The sequence below is a fragment of the Tympanuchus pallidicinctus genome, unplaced genomic scaffold (assembly GCF_026119805.1).
Source record: "Tympanuchus pallidicinctus isolate F22 unplaced genomic scaffold, pur_lepc_1.0 scaffold31, whole genome shotgun sequence".
Taxonomy (NCBI): domain Eukaryota; kingdom Metazoa; phylum Chordata; class Aves; order Galliformes; family Phasianidae; genus Tympanuchus; species Tympanuchus pallidicinctus.
The window spans coordinates 16,070,839-16,088,508 of NW_026294749.1; the positions used below are offsets into that span (position 1 = coordinate 16,070,839).

General features: G+C 43.0%; 1 protein-coding gene across 13 annotated transcripts in view; it reads left to right on the plus strand.

Moving 5' to 3' along the window:
* Positions 1–1,703: 1,703 nt before the first annotated feature.
* Positions 1,704–17,670, plus strand: part of RAMP3 (receptor activity modifying protein 3) — a 46,653-nt gene continuing 30,686 nt past the window's right edge. For 6 of the 13 annotated variants that reach the window (XR_008209994.1, XR_008209996.1, XR_008209997.1 and 3 more), the window contains exon 1: positions 1,704–1,835. Coding sequence is in view for 1 of the 13 variants with exons in the window: in XM_052697719.1 (XP_052553679.1) it covers positions 1,784–1,835 (52 nt within the window). In the remaining 12 variants the exon portion in view is untranslated. The other 7 variants (XM_052697724.1, XM_052697725.1, XM_052697722.1 and 4 more) reach the window with 7 other exon arrangements.

A 17,670-nucleotide genomic window follows, 5' to 3' on the forward strand; every position in this document is an offset into this window, starting at 1 on the left:
TAAGCATGCGTTCGAGTGCTCCTGAACATCAGTTTAAATTCTTGAAAAAACTAATGGTAACCTTGATATTGCCTGATTTTGTGAGAGAGATCAAGCTGACGTTGATAGGAAGGATACTACGTTAAGTATGCAGCATACAGAGTTTCCTGCATGTCACTGTTCTGTGTTCTGCAGATCCCTCTGGCAGAAGTGGCTTGCAAATGCTCCTGGAAAAGCAGAAGCAGCAGTCTCTGTGCTGAACGATGACCTTCCTCAGCAATGGGTTATTTATGGCTTACAGTATTGTACAAGATTTCCTCTCAGCTGAGAGGAAATGTAGACAAATAATAGAAAAAATTCATTATAACTCACGCATCTGCAGAACTACTTGAGATTCACAGCCTGCTCAGTGGCTTCTCAAGTTCTGTCGGCCCAGAGAAGTGCATGTTAGAGAGTTGCTCTTGATGTTCTGAGTAACTTGTGTTTGAATGCATGCGTTAGGCGTAGTTTTGCTGCCCAAGGGTGACACTATCCAAATGAGTTTGAAAACACCTTTCTAGGCATTTCAAGTCCATGGGAGCAAAACAACTGAAATAAAAGCAGCTGCAGTCCTGTTTATGGCATGAAAATATTTCTGCAAGTTTTATGGCACACTTGACCTTTAACAGTGATGACTGTGATATAATGTTTTACTGAGAGGCAGTTACTGAGGTGAATTGTGGCTTTTTGTTGTAGAGCAGTAGTGATACTTTGAGCTTAGAAAAAGCTTCCTTAGTAGTTTCTCTGCTGTTTTCTTTAGCAGATGCTTATATCCTGGAGAAAGAAAGAACTTAAGTTCACAGCTTTTAAGTATTTAAAAACATGAGGGCCTTACCCTTCTCCCTATGGAGGGGGCCAGGCAGAGATGAAAGAAAGCAAATAAATCAAGCATCTTTGCAGGGCTTATGGCTGCTCTACTCTGAATACGAAGTTAGCTTTCTGCACATTCAACTTTAGGAGCTAACACACGTGGCTCTCCAGCCCCTCATGCCTTCAACCTACTGCTGGATTGCAGAGGCAGGAGGTGGAGGCTGCTTAGCTCCTGGAGCAGGTGGAGAGTTCCATACTCCCCCCTCCTTGGGTGCTGGTGGCACATATGTTTCCTGCGGGTGTGAGGGAGTGGAACCCTCCTTTACTTCAGCTTGCTGGGTGTGGTATCCTGCTGCTTGCTTGCAGTTACTTTTGGGGACTAGGGGGAAGGGCTGGAGGCATGGTTGCACACGCACATATGCTGCATATTGATGTCATGCATGGGTGCACGCACGAATCACACAGCTGTGCACGTGCATGCATGGATGTACAAATGGGAGCACGCGCGCACGCACACGGGTGCACGCTCGGTCATTAGGGAACCTGCTGTGGCAGAGGGTTGGACTCGATGATCTCTGGAGGCCCCTTCCAACCCCTACAATTCTGCGGGTGCAGATGGGTGCAGGCACGTGCACACACGGATGCACGCATACGGGTGTACCCGGGTGCACGCATACACGCGCAGCCAGACCCGCGGCCGCAGGCACGGTCCCGCGCACCTGGCTGCGCTGCGCCGCACACAACCGCACACCCGTGCGCGCTCCCGGCTCACCCGCATCCCCCGCGCGGCTCCTCGCCGCCAGCCCTGCTCCGCCCCGGGAGCGTCCCGAGGGCGGAGACACTGCGTTGTCCCGGACCGCCCGCCGGGCCGAGAAGCGGAGCCCGCCCTTTGGGAGTGAGTGAGACGGCCGTGGCGCGGCGCGGCTGCAGAGCGGCTCCCCATGTGGGCTCGGGGATGGAGGCGTCCGAGCACTGCCGGCGGCGCCTTCCCGTTCTGCTTCTGTGGGGTAAGCGGGACGCCGGGCCGGAGAGAGGCGTGGCGGTGGGGGGCTGCTTGCCGTCCCGAGGCTTCCCACCCTCGCGGACGCAGGGCTGAGCTGCTGAGCTGCGGGTGCGGAGCGGCTTCTCCCCCCGAGCGGCACCTCGCAAGGAGAGCGGCCGGCTGCAGCGTGGTGCGCGCGTTCCCCCGAGCCGAGCGGCGCTGCTTGCCGCTGCGGCTGGGAGCCTCGGTCCGGTGCCGCTGAAGCAGTTCCGAGCGCGGGAGCGGGGAACGTTTTCAGTGGCAAAAGAAGGGCTGTTTCGCGTTAGAGAGGCTGGGTTGCACGCGGGCAGTGGTAGAGGTGCAGACACCCTTCAGACCTTCCCCTTAAGGTGAGATCAAGTCTATTGCCAGAAATACTCGTGTGGCTCATTTATTTATTTATTCATTATCAGGTAGGTTGTCGTAGGACTCGGGGAATGTAGTATGTTGTGGTCAGGTCAGAAGCCTGTGGCACATGTCAGCTCTCAACTTCACACCACAGTAACCCCCAAGATACAGCTGATGTGTCGTGGATAGGAGAAAAGAAAATTGGCCTTGTAGATTTACACTGAGTACTTCATAAACTTTGTTTGCTAACTTCTTACTCTTTTCAAAATACAAAGCTGGTAAACGCTGGAAATACCAATAACTATATTGGTAGTTACACTGACAGTGTTCAGTAACATTGTCTTGATCTGTCTGTCTCGAGAATGTAATGTCAAATAAATGCAGTTTGTGATTCTCCATGTTTTGAGTGCTGCTAAAGCCTCACCTTGATCACTCAGATTTTTTTTTTTTGTTTTCCAGCTGTAAAGGAATAATAATAATAAAAGGCTAACACTTGCCTCGGCACATGATAATTTGTGCAACCTTGAGCTTAGTGAACTAACCAGTAACTTTTCTGAGTGGGAAGACCTGATGTTACTGTGACTCTTGCAATGTGAAATTACTGAAGATTTTGGAGAATGTGTAATGAGGGCAATGTTGCTGTGGTTCTGAAAACTCGCAGTTGTTTTTCATCAGGAAGGAGCAGGTAAATCAATTGTGCCAGACAGTTTTTGACTGTGCTGGTTGCTTTCTTAATAACACTGCCTAAATGGTTTTAAGGATATCTGATAACGTGTTACTTTTGCTGTAAGTTAGAAAGGATAGATATAATCAAAAATTAAACTAAATCATGCAAATTTCTTGGTAGGAAAGCCATTTGGGAGCCCTGGAAATTTTATGACATGAAATTGAGATTTTTGATTTAAAAAAAAAAAAGTCTTAACAGGTAGAAAAAAAAAAAAAGGTTCTACAAGTATTGCAAACATGTTGTCAATTACTTCAGAGAAATTTTACTTCAGAGAAATGTGTGTGCATTTCCAATTGAAAGTTGGAATCGTTTTCCTTTGAACGTGGAGGCCCAGCAGTGTCTGTTGGCTGAAGACTTGTCCTGGGAGCAAAGGGTTCCAGCTCGGTACAGGAGACTGGGAGATGATACCCTTGTATCCTTTGAAGACGATACAAGCTGGCCTCTCCCTACTTCCTCTTATCTCCTGATTTAAATTTGTGAGGCACAGGATACAGGAGCAAAGGATTTCCTACAGAGATCCTGAAGCAGAAGCTGTCGCTCTCTCGAGCAGACTTGACCACTGGTGGACTATGAGAGTTTGTATGTCGTCCTACTTACCAGCTGAACACAACCTCCAACAAACCTCTGCTGAACCTGACACCAAGACATCGCTGGTTTGAAGGTGGTGAACCTCTTTGCTTTGCAGTTCGTACCTCTGTCTGTCTGCCTCTTTCCCTGTTTTCTATCTTTTCTCTTGACCTTCATTTATTCTTTTTGTAGTAGCTGTTGCCTAATGTTTTCTTATCTGTAATGCTCCTTAACTGTAATTGTAATTAGAGAATTAGCCTTTTTTTCTTTTTCTTTTCTTTTTGTTTTCTTCTTTTTTCCCCTCTGAGTATTAGTCCTTGTCAAGAAAGCTCTCAGTAAATCGGTGCGTACGATTCCTCTGAGTCTCGGGTGACTCCATCCCGGCAGCGACCCCTGCTGACAGGGGAGGCTCGATACGTGGAATGGATTTATCTCTCTAAACCGACAGCGTGGGACAGAAGTGCTCGGTGTCTGCGCTCACTGGATGCTGTAAGAAACTTGTCTTGGTAGGGACTGGGACCTCGCTTCTCCATACTCACACCACTGCTTTCTGCCTGTCTTTCTGTTTATGGCTTTTAAAATGCTATCGTTACGTACAACCACTGTTGTATTGTCCTTTGCAAAGATGGTAAAAAGGCAGCATTTGTTTCCTAGAAGCCCAGAAATTGCGGAAGTTGGATTTGCTGTGACGTATATTCATGTCTGCTGTGAGCTGAGGTAGCTGTCGCGTAGGCACGTACATGAAGTGTGGGTGCTTGGAAGTTATCTACTAGCTGTAGGGTAGGATCTAAGCAACTCAGAAGTAATGGTGCATTTACTGTAACATTCTACTGGGTTCTTTTGTTCCACTTCTGGTGTGGAAACTCATACAAGGGCTTGACCAAGATATTTTACAGACTAACCAGACTTTTTAAACAAGTACTTGTTGTCTAACTTTTGCTCCTTCATTGTTTGCAAGATGTCTGCGTTTCAGTGATATTACTTGTATATCAGTTGAGTGACTCTCAGTAAAGCTGGATTCTAGATGAGTCTTTGGCAATATATGTATGAATACCCATACTGAGAGGGATTACGTGATGTTATCTGGAATAGTTACTCTGAAGGCTTCAAGGGTTGGATATAGTTGTTCGTGTTTTGTAATTCCATTTCACAGAAGAATCTTCACTTTATGGCTGGAGGTGATAAGCCAGTCAGTTGGAAAACTAGGAACAAAGCCTGGCTCCAGGCTCCCATTCCTACAAAAAACCATGTCACATCAAGAAAAAATGCGTACTGAAATCTGAATTCTGTAAGGTCCTGAGTTCCCCTAGCATTGAATAAAGGGTCTGTATCTCCTTGGAAATTTGGACTCAACTGAGGGAGGAAAAAAAAACAGCAAATGAGAAACAAGATTGTTAACCAAATCAATATTTTGTGTGTGTTATGTCCCTGTATATCAATTAGGCTGTCCTGCAGCTTCAAGGGGTACAACGAAAAAAGAGAAAAAAGAAAGTGCTGAATTTAAGAAATCCAGGTGGGTCTGTGAATAAAACAAATGAACCTTTGCAAGTCAGAACACCTGATTTTGAAACAGAATGGAAAGCGATAGCAAAGATGCTTCTCTACCAGAATGAATGTTTCACATTCTAAGTGTATGATTTTCAACACCAAATGAATGGGAAAATAGCAGACCTCATAAACACAGATTTTGAAATCAAAGCATCGAGTGTAAATGCAACCTGTGTTCCAACTTGATGCAATATCCAAACGTGCTTCCCACTCTCCTTTGCCCTCTCTATATCTCCTGATTCCTTTTTTGGAGGAAGGTGTTTCTCTCTCACCGAGGTCTGCAGAGGCCATGGGAAACGAGCTCATGCTATGTGCAGAGGGCAAGGTGACCAGCAGTATTTTACTGTGGGGGTTCAGTTAATCTGAAATGGCTACAGGTGCTCTGTAGGTCATAGCACAGGGCATCAAATGCCATCTCCAGCTTGTCTAGGCCCCAGAAGCTGGCAGGGATGACATCATCTGGGCTTGAAGGTCACTCCAGACTGCAGGTGGAAAGCAAGGTGGGCTTCCTGTACCTGATTTATGCTAATGTAGGTGAGATCCAATCCTGAAAGCTATCTGGGCAGAGGACTCTTCCTCTTGAATTACTAAGATTCCATTAGCTGAACAGTAGCTGGTTTTCTAAATGTTCCCAAGGTCTGGGGTCCTGGCTTTTGGGTTTCGCTTAGCCATATCTGCAAGACAAAATATGGGAGCCTGTGGATGTAGAAGTCTTTGCTGAGGTAGCCAGGTAGTGCTGTAGGTATGCACATTCACAAGCAGTGAGATTTTTAACAGAAGGCTCTCAAGCAAGACTGCATCAAGAGAAACTGTGGGAGGTTTTGCCTCTGGAGATTTTTTTATTTAACCATTGCAGCAATGCCTGCTGTTTTGTATAGCTTAAGTTTTTTTCTGTTTCTCCTACCTCTCTACACCAGTAGAGACAGAGATTATTTGTGGATTAGGTTAGAGGCAAATGAATCAAATCTCAGATTTTCTACTTCAAGAAGAAAATGTAGCGAGGAGATTGTTTATAAAATATTTACTACCATCCGTGCCTTGCTGTTGAGCTTAACGCTTGAGAGAGAGATGGGAAGAAAGCAAACTTTTAAGCCTCAGTAAGAATTTGTGACAAAGCCTATTTTAATTCACACCTTTTTATTTTAGCAAAAGTTGTATCATGGGCCACCTTATTTCAGAATAGAGGTGCACTATTTTGTGCTTTGTGAAAATATCCTCTGCTTTTTCCCTTAAAATAAGTCCCTTCACAGCTGTTTACATTTTCCATATTATCTCAAGACAGGCCTGACAGAAAAAAAAGAAAGTTTTTACTGTGACTGTATATGTAGAGCAACGTAAAAAGCTGCTTGAAGAACTTTTGGGTCATTTGGGAGGAAGATGTGTGGGTGTGAGGAAAGAAAGGAGCAGAAAGCAGAATGGTATCAAACCTTCATTTCTAGAAATTTTCAGGCTTGATCTCTGTTCATATTTAAGCTTCCCTGAAACCACACCGAAGAGAGGAGACAGTTTTGATTCTCTCTAAGGACGTTAAAAGGCAGTGGAATAGCGCTGTTAAAAATGATGTGAAAGTTAGAGAGGATACCTGACTTCATCATTAGAGCATCTTGACATGAACTGCTGTACTGGCTTGAGCAAGGAGTCTGTCTGCGTAGGAGCTACAGGCCTCTGTTTAGCCCTGGAATAGGGAATTTCATTGTGTGAAACACACAGCCAGATTCATGGCCTTTTGCAGAAAAGATTCTGCTTGGTTCAACCTATTCTCCAAGTGGGACTTTGATCTGCAGATAATAATGTGGTGGGCTCTGCTGTGGCTGTAACACAACACTGAACTGACAAGGGCACATCTTGTTTGCATCTAGCAAGATTAGGCTGAGTAAGCAAAAGACTCTGCAGAAGCACCACACCCTACCATAAAGCATCTGTTTTGTTTCTTTCACAATCTAATAAATGCAACTAATTTGCCTTTATTTTGGAGAGCATGATTTGCGGAAAAAATTCTGCAGGCAATGTGAGAGGAAATACTGTAATTCACACTGGCTAAAGTTATGTTTCTAGACGTTTTAAGTCATCAATTTGTTTTCATCCCTTGGCTTGCAGAGAGATTATAGTCTCTAGCATCAATGTTTAAAATACTCTTGTGCTTCAATGTCTCAAAAATTCAGAGTTCTAGATGCAACAGGATATGCTGTCCTACTGCCTCATTTAAAAAAGAGCTCACAGCCATCAGTTGTTGTGAACAGGTAGGGAGGTACTACGATAAAAATAACACTGTGAAGTCATTCAGTCCTCAACAGGGCATAAAATCCAGGTTTCTTCCAAGACTTTAACTCAGAGAATACTGAGACTGAAGAGGCTTAGAAACTGTTGGATTTGATTCACAGTCCTCCATTCTGTTCTCTCCCTGTTTCTGCCACTTCTTGCACTGAAGAATGTTATCAAACCTGTGTAAAGATGTCCTCATAGATGTGGATGCTCACGAAGGCCACGTGGGTGCTCACAGGCAATTGAAAATGCTCAGCTGTCAGGCAGTCTACAGTTTAGAAGTGAAAGGGATCTTTTTTTGGAGGGTATCTCAGCATCTCAGTGTCTCAATATGGGCTTTTCCACCTGGCAGCCGCACAGGGCTGTGGTACAAATTTCTTCTTCGTGTTTGCTTTTGGGGAGTTGCTGCAGATGTTGAACAGACCTTTTAGATCTCGTGAGTTTGTGAGCTACTCCAATGGAGAACCACATATCAGGAGCTTAACTGGTCCGATTTAATATTCAGAGGTTTCTTTAGTTGTTGAGCAGTGTGTCATCCGTGTTTACTGTGCACATATTAAGTTTGTATCTTCAAGTGAAATATGAAAAAAGACTTTTGAATTGCTGTCAGCTCTGGGTATTTCCATGGCATCATTGATTTTAATGCAGCATGTATGAAATCTTCTATATTCCTGTTTCATTTTTGTAAAAACACATCAATATATAGTTTTTTAATAAGCTAAATTCTTACCGTAAAGTAACGCAAACTTAGCACTTACTGTATCATATTTAAGAAGTCATTGAAATCTCCTTCCTTGTTTTTAATCAGTGGACCTTGACTGGATTTGCATTCAGGCAAGACGGACTTTGCGATTGGGTTAATGTTAATGTTGCTGCTGAATGTATTTCCAGGAATACGTTTGGGGTGGGAAGCATTATACAGTAAAATACTTAGTAATGCACAATGAAATAGGGCTGGTGTTGCTGGAGTAACTGTGGGTCCAGTTTCTTTCTAATTAGCTCTCTCATAAACCAGAAATAGCAAGGAAGTCAGAGCAGTGTGAACAAAAGTTCAAAAAAAAATGAAGCTGACAATGTTTGTGTTTTCTTTATATTTTAAGATTTTAGGAAGAAATACCAATGCTCTCCTAGAAATAAATTATATTTTTAATAATGGGAAAATACCTGTACGCGTTGATGTCATGTTTTGAGTCTGGGATCATTCAGCGAGTTTTAATTAAAATAGGTTCCAGCTCTGCCTTTTTCTTCCTTTTCTGTCAGGACAGTACAGGCCAGGAAGACTGTATTTTTTTGGTACGTTGATCTGCTGAAGATTTCAGCATTGTATGCTTAGACACACTTTGGTTTTCTTTTTCTTCCAGCTGCTTCATAATTTGTCATGTAATGAATTACAAAATACCTTCCTACTGAAATACTGTTTTGGCAGAAACAGTAAAAAAAAAATTACCTTTTGAAGGAAGTATGAGATTCTCTATCAGTTGCAACCTTGAAATCTATGCTGGGAATATTTGTAAATAATATACTGTCATTTGAGTAGAAGTTAATGGCTTGGTGCAGAAATTATTGAAACTGTTTCTTTCCTACTACTTTTTCTACTGCTCTCTTACATGCCCCAAAAATCTTGAGGAGAATTTTCCTCAGGCTTGGGCGAAAAAGCAAAACAAACAATGGTTCACCCCCAAATGATGTCAAAGCTGTGGAAAATTTCAGCCTGAGAGAAGCTGAGAGCAGATGGATTTAGACAAGCTGTTTTGCAGCTTCACTGATGGTGTTTGTGCTAAACAATAGGGAATAATGAGGAATAACAAAGATTGTTCAGGATAATCCTTTTTTTTTTTTTTTTTGTAAAGGTCTGAGTATGAAGCAAAATGACTGGATGTGTGTGAAGCACTCTTTTGTCTAAGTTGGGGAGAATTAAAGCACTTCACTTACTCCCCTACACATAAACAGAGAGCTGTACAGAAGCTTCTATAGCAATGCAGAGAGTCTTGTTTTATGCAAAACTAAGAAGTCAGCTCCAGTGTCACTTATAAAGTCCAAATTATGAAACTGAAGTCTGAATTGAGAAGGCAGTCACACAATCTCTCATGCTTTTTTTGAATAGCAAGACACAATTTTTTTGTGTGTGACCTCCCAAGAGGAGCTTTTATTTTATTCTTAAGTTACTGAAGAAGTTTATAATATTTATAGTGTGTAAGTTTGAGAAAAATATATATATGTGTGTGAAGAAGGTTTGGATAGTGTAACAATGGGAATGCTGTGCAGTAGGAAGCTGTGATGATGAATCAGTCATCACAGAGCTCAAAAAAAGTATGGATCTGACAGTCTTCTCAGGAGCTTGCTGCTGGGGTCAGTTTTGTTGAGTGCGTCAACCTGACTTCACAGATGGCAAGGAATCTGTACTCCCTCACCATTCTTTTGCTTCAGGGGATCCAGGGGATGCACTGTAGCATTTTTCCATACAATGTTTACTTTCCATTTTGTTGTTTCCTAGAGATAACACCCTAGGGCATGGATGAGCAGTGTCAGGGGAGGGTCAGTTTGGGTATTAGGAGGATGTATCCAGGAGGGTTGTCAGTATTGGTACAGGTCAGTCACAGCACCAAGCTGCTGGAGCTCAAGGAGCTTTTGGACAGTGCTATCAGCCGTAGGGTTTAATTAGGGTGGTCCTGTGTGGAGTCAGGAGTTGGAATCAATGTCATTCACAGGTGGATAGGCATAAAGTCAGTATTGTGCTGACCTTATGTTTCCTTATTGCAGGGAATCCTCTTGTCCCATCGCGTTTTCTTTTGTCTTTTCCTGCCTCTTCAACTAATGTCTGGTGGCTGAAGTTACAATAATAAGCACCCATCACATCATATAAATGCTTCCAGGTGAGCAGATGCTAGAGTGCCAGACAGGTCCTGGGTACGAACACTGCATTTGGTAGATAACTCTGTTCTCAAGTAGACTGGGAGAATCTCTCCACTACTATTGCAAGCCGTAAGGCTCTTTTGAATAGATTTGAACTGTGTTGCCTCATTTATTGATGTCTCCTCTGCAATTAGGAGACACATTCCACATCAGTGTTTTAGGCAGAGAGAGGTTGTCGTGTGATACATTTCCTCTGGCAACTTTATTTGAGGAAAGGGAGAAGATGTGTGTCAGAAGTCCTTGTACAGGACTACTGTACTCCCTGTGAGGTTGATTTCCATTAGTGGCTTTGGACAAATTTCTTTCTAGCTGCATCATTATTTCCAAAGTTGATGTGAAATGAAGACTGCGGTAGCAGTACTTCGCAAGGCTGCAATGAACCTGAAATAGAGCAGATGTTTAGGAGAAAGAAAAAAGCTTTTCACCTCCTCTTGCTAGAAGCATATTTATCTGTCATTAATGATTAAGAGCTATGATCTGGTTGGTGTAGAGATTACAAATCCGTGTGACTCCTGAGAGCTCAAAGACAAGGTCTCAGGGTGGAATTTTAGATGAAAATGAGCACAACTTTGCAAGACCTGTAGATACATCCTAAATAACTACCCTTCCTTAATTCCCTGGGAACAGGGACAGAAATAATTTCAACCAGTGACAGCTTGGATTTGTTTGGGAAGCTGTTCTTACATTTCTGCCTGGCTATAGGCTACAGCACTTCCTGAGGAGCATTGTCCTCTGGAATTCAATTCTCTTTCAGAGGCCACCTTAAATTAGGTTCTGGCCCCTATATTTTGCTGAGTGTAATCTCTAAACAGCTTCTAGTACCATGAGTTAATTATTCTTTTTCAGTTTTCTTCTATGGAAAGGTCTTGAGTTGGGATTTTCATTAAGGAACGTATTCATCTATACCACACTGTCTAAAATAGTGTGAAGAGTTTACTTCAAGCAAATGGTTCTGCTCCTGGAATATTTATTTCATCCACTGTCTGAAAATAAGCAGTTGTAAAAATACTGTTTTATATTTCAGTTACGGTGTGCTTCAACAAAAACATAGTAGAACAGAAGAGAGTTGAAGAAGGTATTATTTGATATTTCAGATTGAGCCACATGACTTCCATGTAATACAGGTCTAAATATTTGATTGCTAAGTAGTTACCTTCCTAAGTCTGTTGTTGAACTAGTATGCTTTACATTTAAATACAACTTATTGATTAGATACTTCTTTAAATAAAGCATTCTGGTTTCAAGCAAAGTAGTACAAAACCCATCCAATAATTCTGGAAGTATGCAGAGGCTGTTCAGGCAATGTCAAGCATTATGCCGGCAGCACTGCTTTAAGCACTTCATAAAGGAACACATAAAAGAAAATTACTTGTATTCTTGCACCGAAGAAGTCACTATTTAAGTATGAATTCACAATAATTGGCATATTTCTTTCTAGTCAGTGGAGAACTCTTCATCAACATGAGTCTGAACAGTTGATGCCCTCACTAATGCTTCCCTTGATTTGCACTGATGGAATGAAAAAGCTTAAATTGCTTCCTTTCAAGCTTTTCTTGCTCTGAAGAGTGAAGACTTTCATGTCCAAATTTTTAATTGTCTGGAATTATCTTACCAGTTCAAAAGCAGTAACATTTTATTTCCTAATGTGATGACACACAGTTCAGTGCTGTACTTCTATTTTTAAATTTTACCTTTCCTTGACTAATACATCTTCCACATAGTTGACACAGGAAAATAAATGTGAGGTGTTAAAAAGGTTTCAGCATCAGAACAAGAAATAATGCAAAGATGACTTCTGTGTTAGGCTTCGTCTTCAGATAATCTCTTGGTCATAAAGAAACCACTTTAAATTTCCAGGTTATACTTTTGCCAAAATCAGATGTATCAGTTACCTGCATGTATTCTGCCTATGTTCCTTTAATGGAACCCATGAACTGTTAGTCTTGATTAAGAAAACTAGCAACAACAACAAATAAACGGCCACTAACAAGAACTATTTTTCCTACATGAGATCTCCCACCTGCTGTCAGCAGTGAGAAAATCCCTGAGCCTTCCCTTTGAGGTCAGTCCAGGAAAAATCATTTTACAAGTGCCACATTGTATGTTCACATCTCCTGGGTAGACCAATGCTCCTTTCCAAACCCAGTCTGCTTTTTAGTATATTGCTGATATTCAACAGGAGTTGTGGAGAACTGGGCTGGTACTATACTTTACTGATGCACCAATACATAAATCCATCCTATTGTTCACCTTGCTGTGTGACACAGGCATGATTCCTTTTGGGGCAATTTTTAATGCAAGTTTAGTGTGTTTTCTTCAAGTACTAAATTTATGCAAGATTCTGTTTGTTCCTAGCATCCTTTCTGTATTAGATTCTTGTCATTGCTTGGCCCTATGAACTTCATTTCCTCTGCTGCTTTCTCACTATATGGTGCAAAGTATATATATATATCCATCTACCCCCCTTCTATATATATACCCACCCATCTATATATATATATATATATATATATATATATATATATATCCAACTACCCCCCTTGTTCTACTCTTCTTATAAACAGAAGTGTCAAAGGGACAGTTAGTAACTGAGAACAAAAGGTGATCTTTTGAGCCATATGTACTGTAGTGAATATTATTTAAGAATTGGCAGGTCAGACTTTACTTTCTGTATCAAGAGTATTATTTTTATTTTTTGCAATTTACAACAGTTTCTAGACTTGAAACAATGCAAGTATTGATGTTAGCTTTCTCTTTGAGCGTAGGCTGCCTGAGAAGATATGGGGTTTTTTTTGTTATATTTATTATTGTTATATTATTACTCATGGCATTTACGCCATGAGTATATGCTAACATTTCATTGCATAGCAGGTAGAGAGCATGCAACTGGACCAGTTTTTGACGGTGGTAGAAAAACAAGTGAGCAGGTTTGCTTGCAGTGCTTTGTATGGGCAGACTAGACATAGCAAAAAGTTGTGGTGGGATGAAGGGTGAGAGAAATTCCAAATGGATCTGAGGTTATCCCAGATGTGAACTGATTCTCTGTCAGCCAGAGAGTGCCAAGAGGGCTCAGGTGAGGCTCAGGATCATCTTGGGCTTTCCCATCAAATTTCAGGATTGCTCAGCTTTGTCATCATTCTTCAGTGAAAAAGCTCTCCCTGGAGAATCCTGGACCCTGGAGGTTAGTGAGAGGGCCTGGGGAATGGAAGACCTCCCTTTAGCCAGGTAAGAGGCGGTCCGAGAACGCCTGGGCAACACCAATGTTCATAAATCCATGGGACCCGATGGGATGCATCCACGGGTGCTGAGGGAGCTGGCAGAGGAGATTACTGAACTGCTTCTGTCATCTCTGAGAGGTCTTGGAGAATGGGAGTGGTGCCTGAAGACTGGAGGATAGCCAGTGTCACTCTGGTCTTCAAAAAGGGCAAGAAGGAAGACCCAGGTGATTACAGGCCAGTCAGCCTCACCTCTGTCCCTGAAAAGGTGATGGAACAGCTTGTGCTGGATGCCATCTCCAGACAACTGGAAGAAAAAGAGGTTATCAGGACTAGTCAGCATGGGTTCACCAGGGGGAGGTTGTTCTTGACAACCTGTTAGCCTTCTATGATGTTGTCTCTGGCTGGGTGGATGGGGGGAGAGCAGTGGATGTAATCTACCTTGATTTCAGCAAGGCATTTGATACTGTTTCCCAAGACATCCTTATAACAAAGCTGAGGAAGTATGGGATAGATGAGTGGACAGTGAGGTGGGTTGAAAACTGGCTGACTGGCAGAGCACAGAGGGTCCTTGTTGGTGGTGCAGTCTGGCTGGAGACCTGTAACCAGTGGTGTCCCCCAGGGGTCTGTGCTGGGTCCAGTCTTGTTCAACATCTTCATCAATGACCTTGATGAGGGGATAATGGCCACCCTCAGCAAGTTTGCTGATGATACAAAGTTAGGAGGATTGGCTGACACTCCTGAAGGCCGTGCTGCCATTCAGCGAGACCTGGACAGGCTGGAGAGCTGGGCAGAAAAAAACCAGATGAGGTTTAACAAAAGCAAGTGTAGAGTCTTGCATCTGGGGAGGAATAATTGCATGCACCGGTGCAGGTTGGGGGATGACCTGCTGGAGAGGAGCTCTGCAGAGAGGGACCTGGGTGTCCTGGTGGATGACAGGTCGGCCATGAGCCAGCAGTGTGCCCTTGTGGCCAAGAGGGCCAATGGCATCCTGGGGTGCATTAAAAAGAGCGTGTCCAGCAGGTCGAAGGAGGTGATCCTCCCTCTCTGCTCTGCCCTGGTAAGGCCTCATCTGGAGCACTGCGTGTAGTTCTGGGCTCCCCAGTACAAAACAGACAGGGATCTCTTGGAAAGAGTCCAGCGGAGGGCCACGAAGATGGTGAAGGGCCTGGAGCATCTCTCCTATGAAAAAAGGCTGAGTGAACTAGGTCTGTTCAGCCTTGAGAAAAGAAGACTGAGAGGGGACCTGATCCAGGTCTATAAATATCTAAGGTGTGGGGGGCAGAGTAGCGAGGCCAGACTGTTTTCAGCAGTGCGTGGAGACAGGACAAGGGGAAACAGCCAGAAACTGCAGCATAGGAAGTTCCGCACAAATGTGCGCAAGAACTTCTTTACAGTGAGGGTGACGGAGCACTGGAACAGGCTGCCCAGGGAGGTGGTGGAATCTCCTTCTCTGGAGATGTTCAAGACCTGCCTGGATGCCTACCTGTGCGACCTACTGTAGGGAACCTGCTTTGGCAGGGGGTTGGACTCGATGATCTCTGGAGGTCCCTTCCAACCCCTACAATTCTGAGGGGTTCTTGGCCACATACATTTGAAATCTCCCATGTGGGGCTTTTAGAGAAGTCTTTGGAAGAGGCAGGCACATGACACTGATGTTCACTCATTTTTTCTTCTATATTTATACAGACTCTACTGCAGTGGGTTCTTGAGCTTATAAAAGCCCAGGGCAAAGGATAATAATGAAATCCTACCTCAGCTGTAACCAAGTGCACTAGGGTGTCTGTTCACTTGTCAGAACATAGGCGAAGATCTTTCCCTGGAGATTTCTTAATAGATTAGATACTCACAGCACATATTTCTGCCAGAAAACTTGTAATGGTATGACTTTGGGCTTAAATAAAAGATCGATGAATTTCCTGACTAAGAGACAGGTAATTTTATGTAACGTCTTCTTAGTTTCATATGACGTCAACTGGAAGGATTTTTTAAGGGAGTGGGAGGTCATCTCATTTTCTTCTGCAGGCTGGGGCTAGCTGAGCATCTGCTGGGGGGTGGTAAACAATTGCTTGTGCATCACTTGTTGTCTGCATATAATCATATCTATTTTCCTTCTCTCTTATCTTAGTAAATAGTTTTAGGTAAACCCATAAGTTCTAGTTTGCTTTTTTTATTATTCTTCTTCTCTCCTCCATCCCACTGGAAAGAGTGGGAACGAGCAAATGTCTATGTAGTGCTGAGCCACCTGCAAGTTAAACCACAACAGTCAATTTGGCACCCAGCTTGGGGCTTGAAGGGTTGAGATAACAGCAGATTCTGTTAACACAGGGTGTTGCGGTAGTTTGATAATTGTTGGTCATGATACTGAGGTTGATTTTTCTCCGCCTTCCCCCTCTTTATGGAGTTCTTTGAGAGTTTTTGCATCAAACTATACTGTATAGCACCTTGCTTGCTGTTTGTTTTTCCTCCTGCGTTGTTTGTCATCTCTGGGAGTTGGATTATAGCTTTTATATTGCTATGCTGTGTGACATTGACTTACTTTATGACAAAATTGGCAGCCAAGAAATACACGTTTTGTGTGTAATCTGACATTGCAGTCATCTTTGAGTTTTGGAAGCTATACTGTTGATGATATTAGTAATTATACTCTGCTTCATGGCCTTGGGGAGCCTGACTATGGAGGAGACAGGGGAGAACAGTTTCCAGCTGTTCTTCATCCTCTCTTTCACTTTTCTTTTTTATTCCCTGGAGCTTGAGTGTTAGTTACAACAATCTTGAGAATTTTGAATATCTTTGGGATGTTCAAACCAGCATGCTCCTACAGCTGTGTGTCATTAATGTATTTCAGATTATGTTTAAGATTAAACAATTATCTAAGAGTAGCATCCAGTGATCTGCCCTGAGGCAGGAATAGAGTGGCAGGGAGTGTGGGAAGCTATGGGCAGGTGTGCAGGCCAGTGAGCACCCCCAGTGTTTGGAACTTCACCTCTGAACAACTGCAGAATCCTGAAAAACTAATAGAATATTTGGAAAGGTCTGCTGTCACCAAGGCAATCCTAAAGAGACACAGATCATTGCACAGTGCTGAGGCCTAGCCTATGCCTATCAAGCTCTGATCAACACTATTCAGCATCCTCAAGGGGAAGAGAATATTTCAGGACCTAATGACAATATGTCAGGCTGTATGGATGCTCCAATTCCCACAATGGGCCCCATGGCTGCTTTAACACTTCTCACATGCCTGGGAGGTGCCACGACCATCACAACCACTCCTGTGGTCACTCCAAGCTCTCTGACAAGTCCCAGACTGAGTGCCAAATTGATGGTTGTGGTTTAATCTGGCAGATGGCTCAGCTCTATGCGGTCATTTTTTCACTCCCCATTTCCAGTGGGATGGGAGAGAAAATAATAATTTAACAGAAAAAAAAAAACAAAATGAAACTTGTATGTTGAGATTAAATCATTTACTAAGATAAAGAAAATAGTTGACTATATATATATATATATACATACACATAAATGTGTGTAACAAGTAATGTACAAGCAATTGCTCATTACCTCCTGGCCTGTGCCTCTAGAGAAACTGAAGAGGGCAAGATGAACTCTCACTCCTTCTGCATGATGTCATATGATATGGAACAGCCCTTTGTTCAGTTTAAGTAAGCTGTCCTAATCTTGTTCCCTCCCAGCTCCTTGGGCCCTTTGCTGTGAGTGGCCTTGGCTTTACACAGTACTGCTGAGGAGACAACTAAGGCAACGTCAGTGTGTTATCAGCATTGTTTTCTCCTCGAACCAAAACATAGCAGCATATCAGACATTCTGAAGAAAACAATTCTGTCCCAGTTGAAACTAAGATTGTCTGGAGCACAAGTTTTATGAGAAGCAACTGAGGGAATTGGGATTGTTCAGTCTGGAGAAGAGGAGGCTCAGGAGAGACCTCATTGCTGTCTATAACTACCTGAAGGGAGGTTGTAGTGATGTGTGGGGTCTGCCTATTTTCCCAGGTGAGGAAACTAGTGGCAGGATGAGAAGCGATGGCTTTAATCTGCACCAGGATCTTTTGAGGCTCACTGCAGCAGTAACTATGGAGGATTTAGAAATCAGTGATAGGAAATGATGGAGGAAAAATTGTAGGAACAGTCTGTGGTCTTCAAGGGGACTAGTTATGTCTGTGCTTCTGGGTTGTTTCCTCAAAATGGGAGAGTTTGGCTTCCTTATAAAGTGAGAGTTTTTAGTTTGAT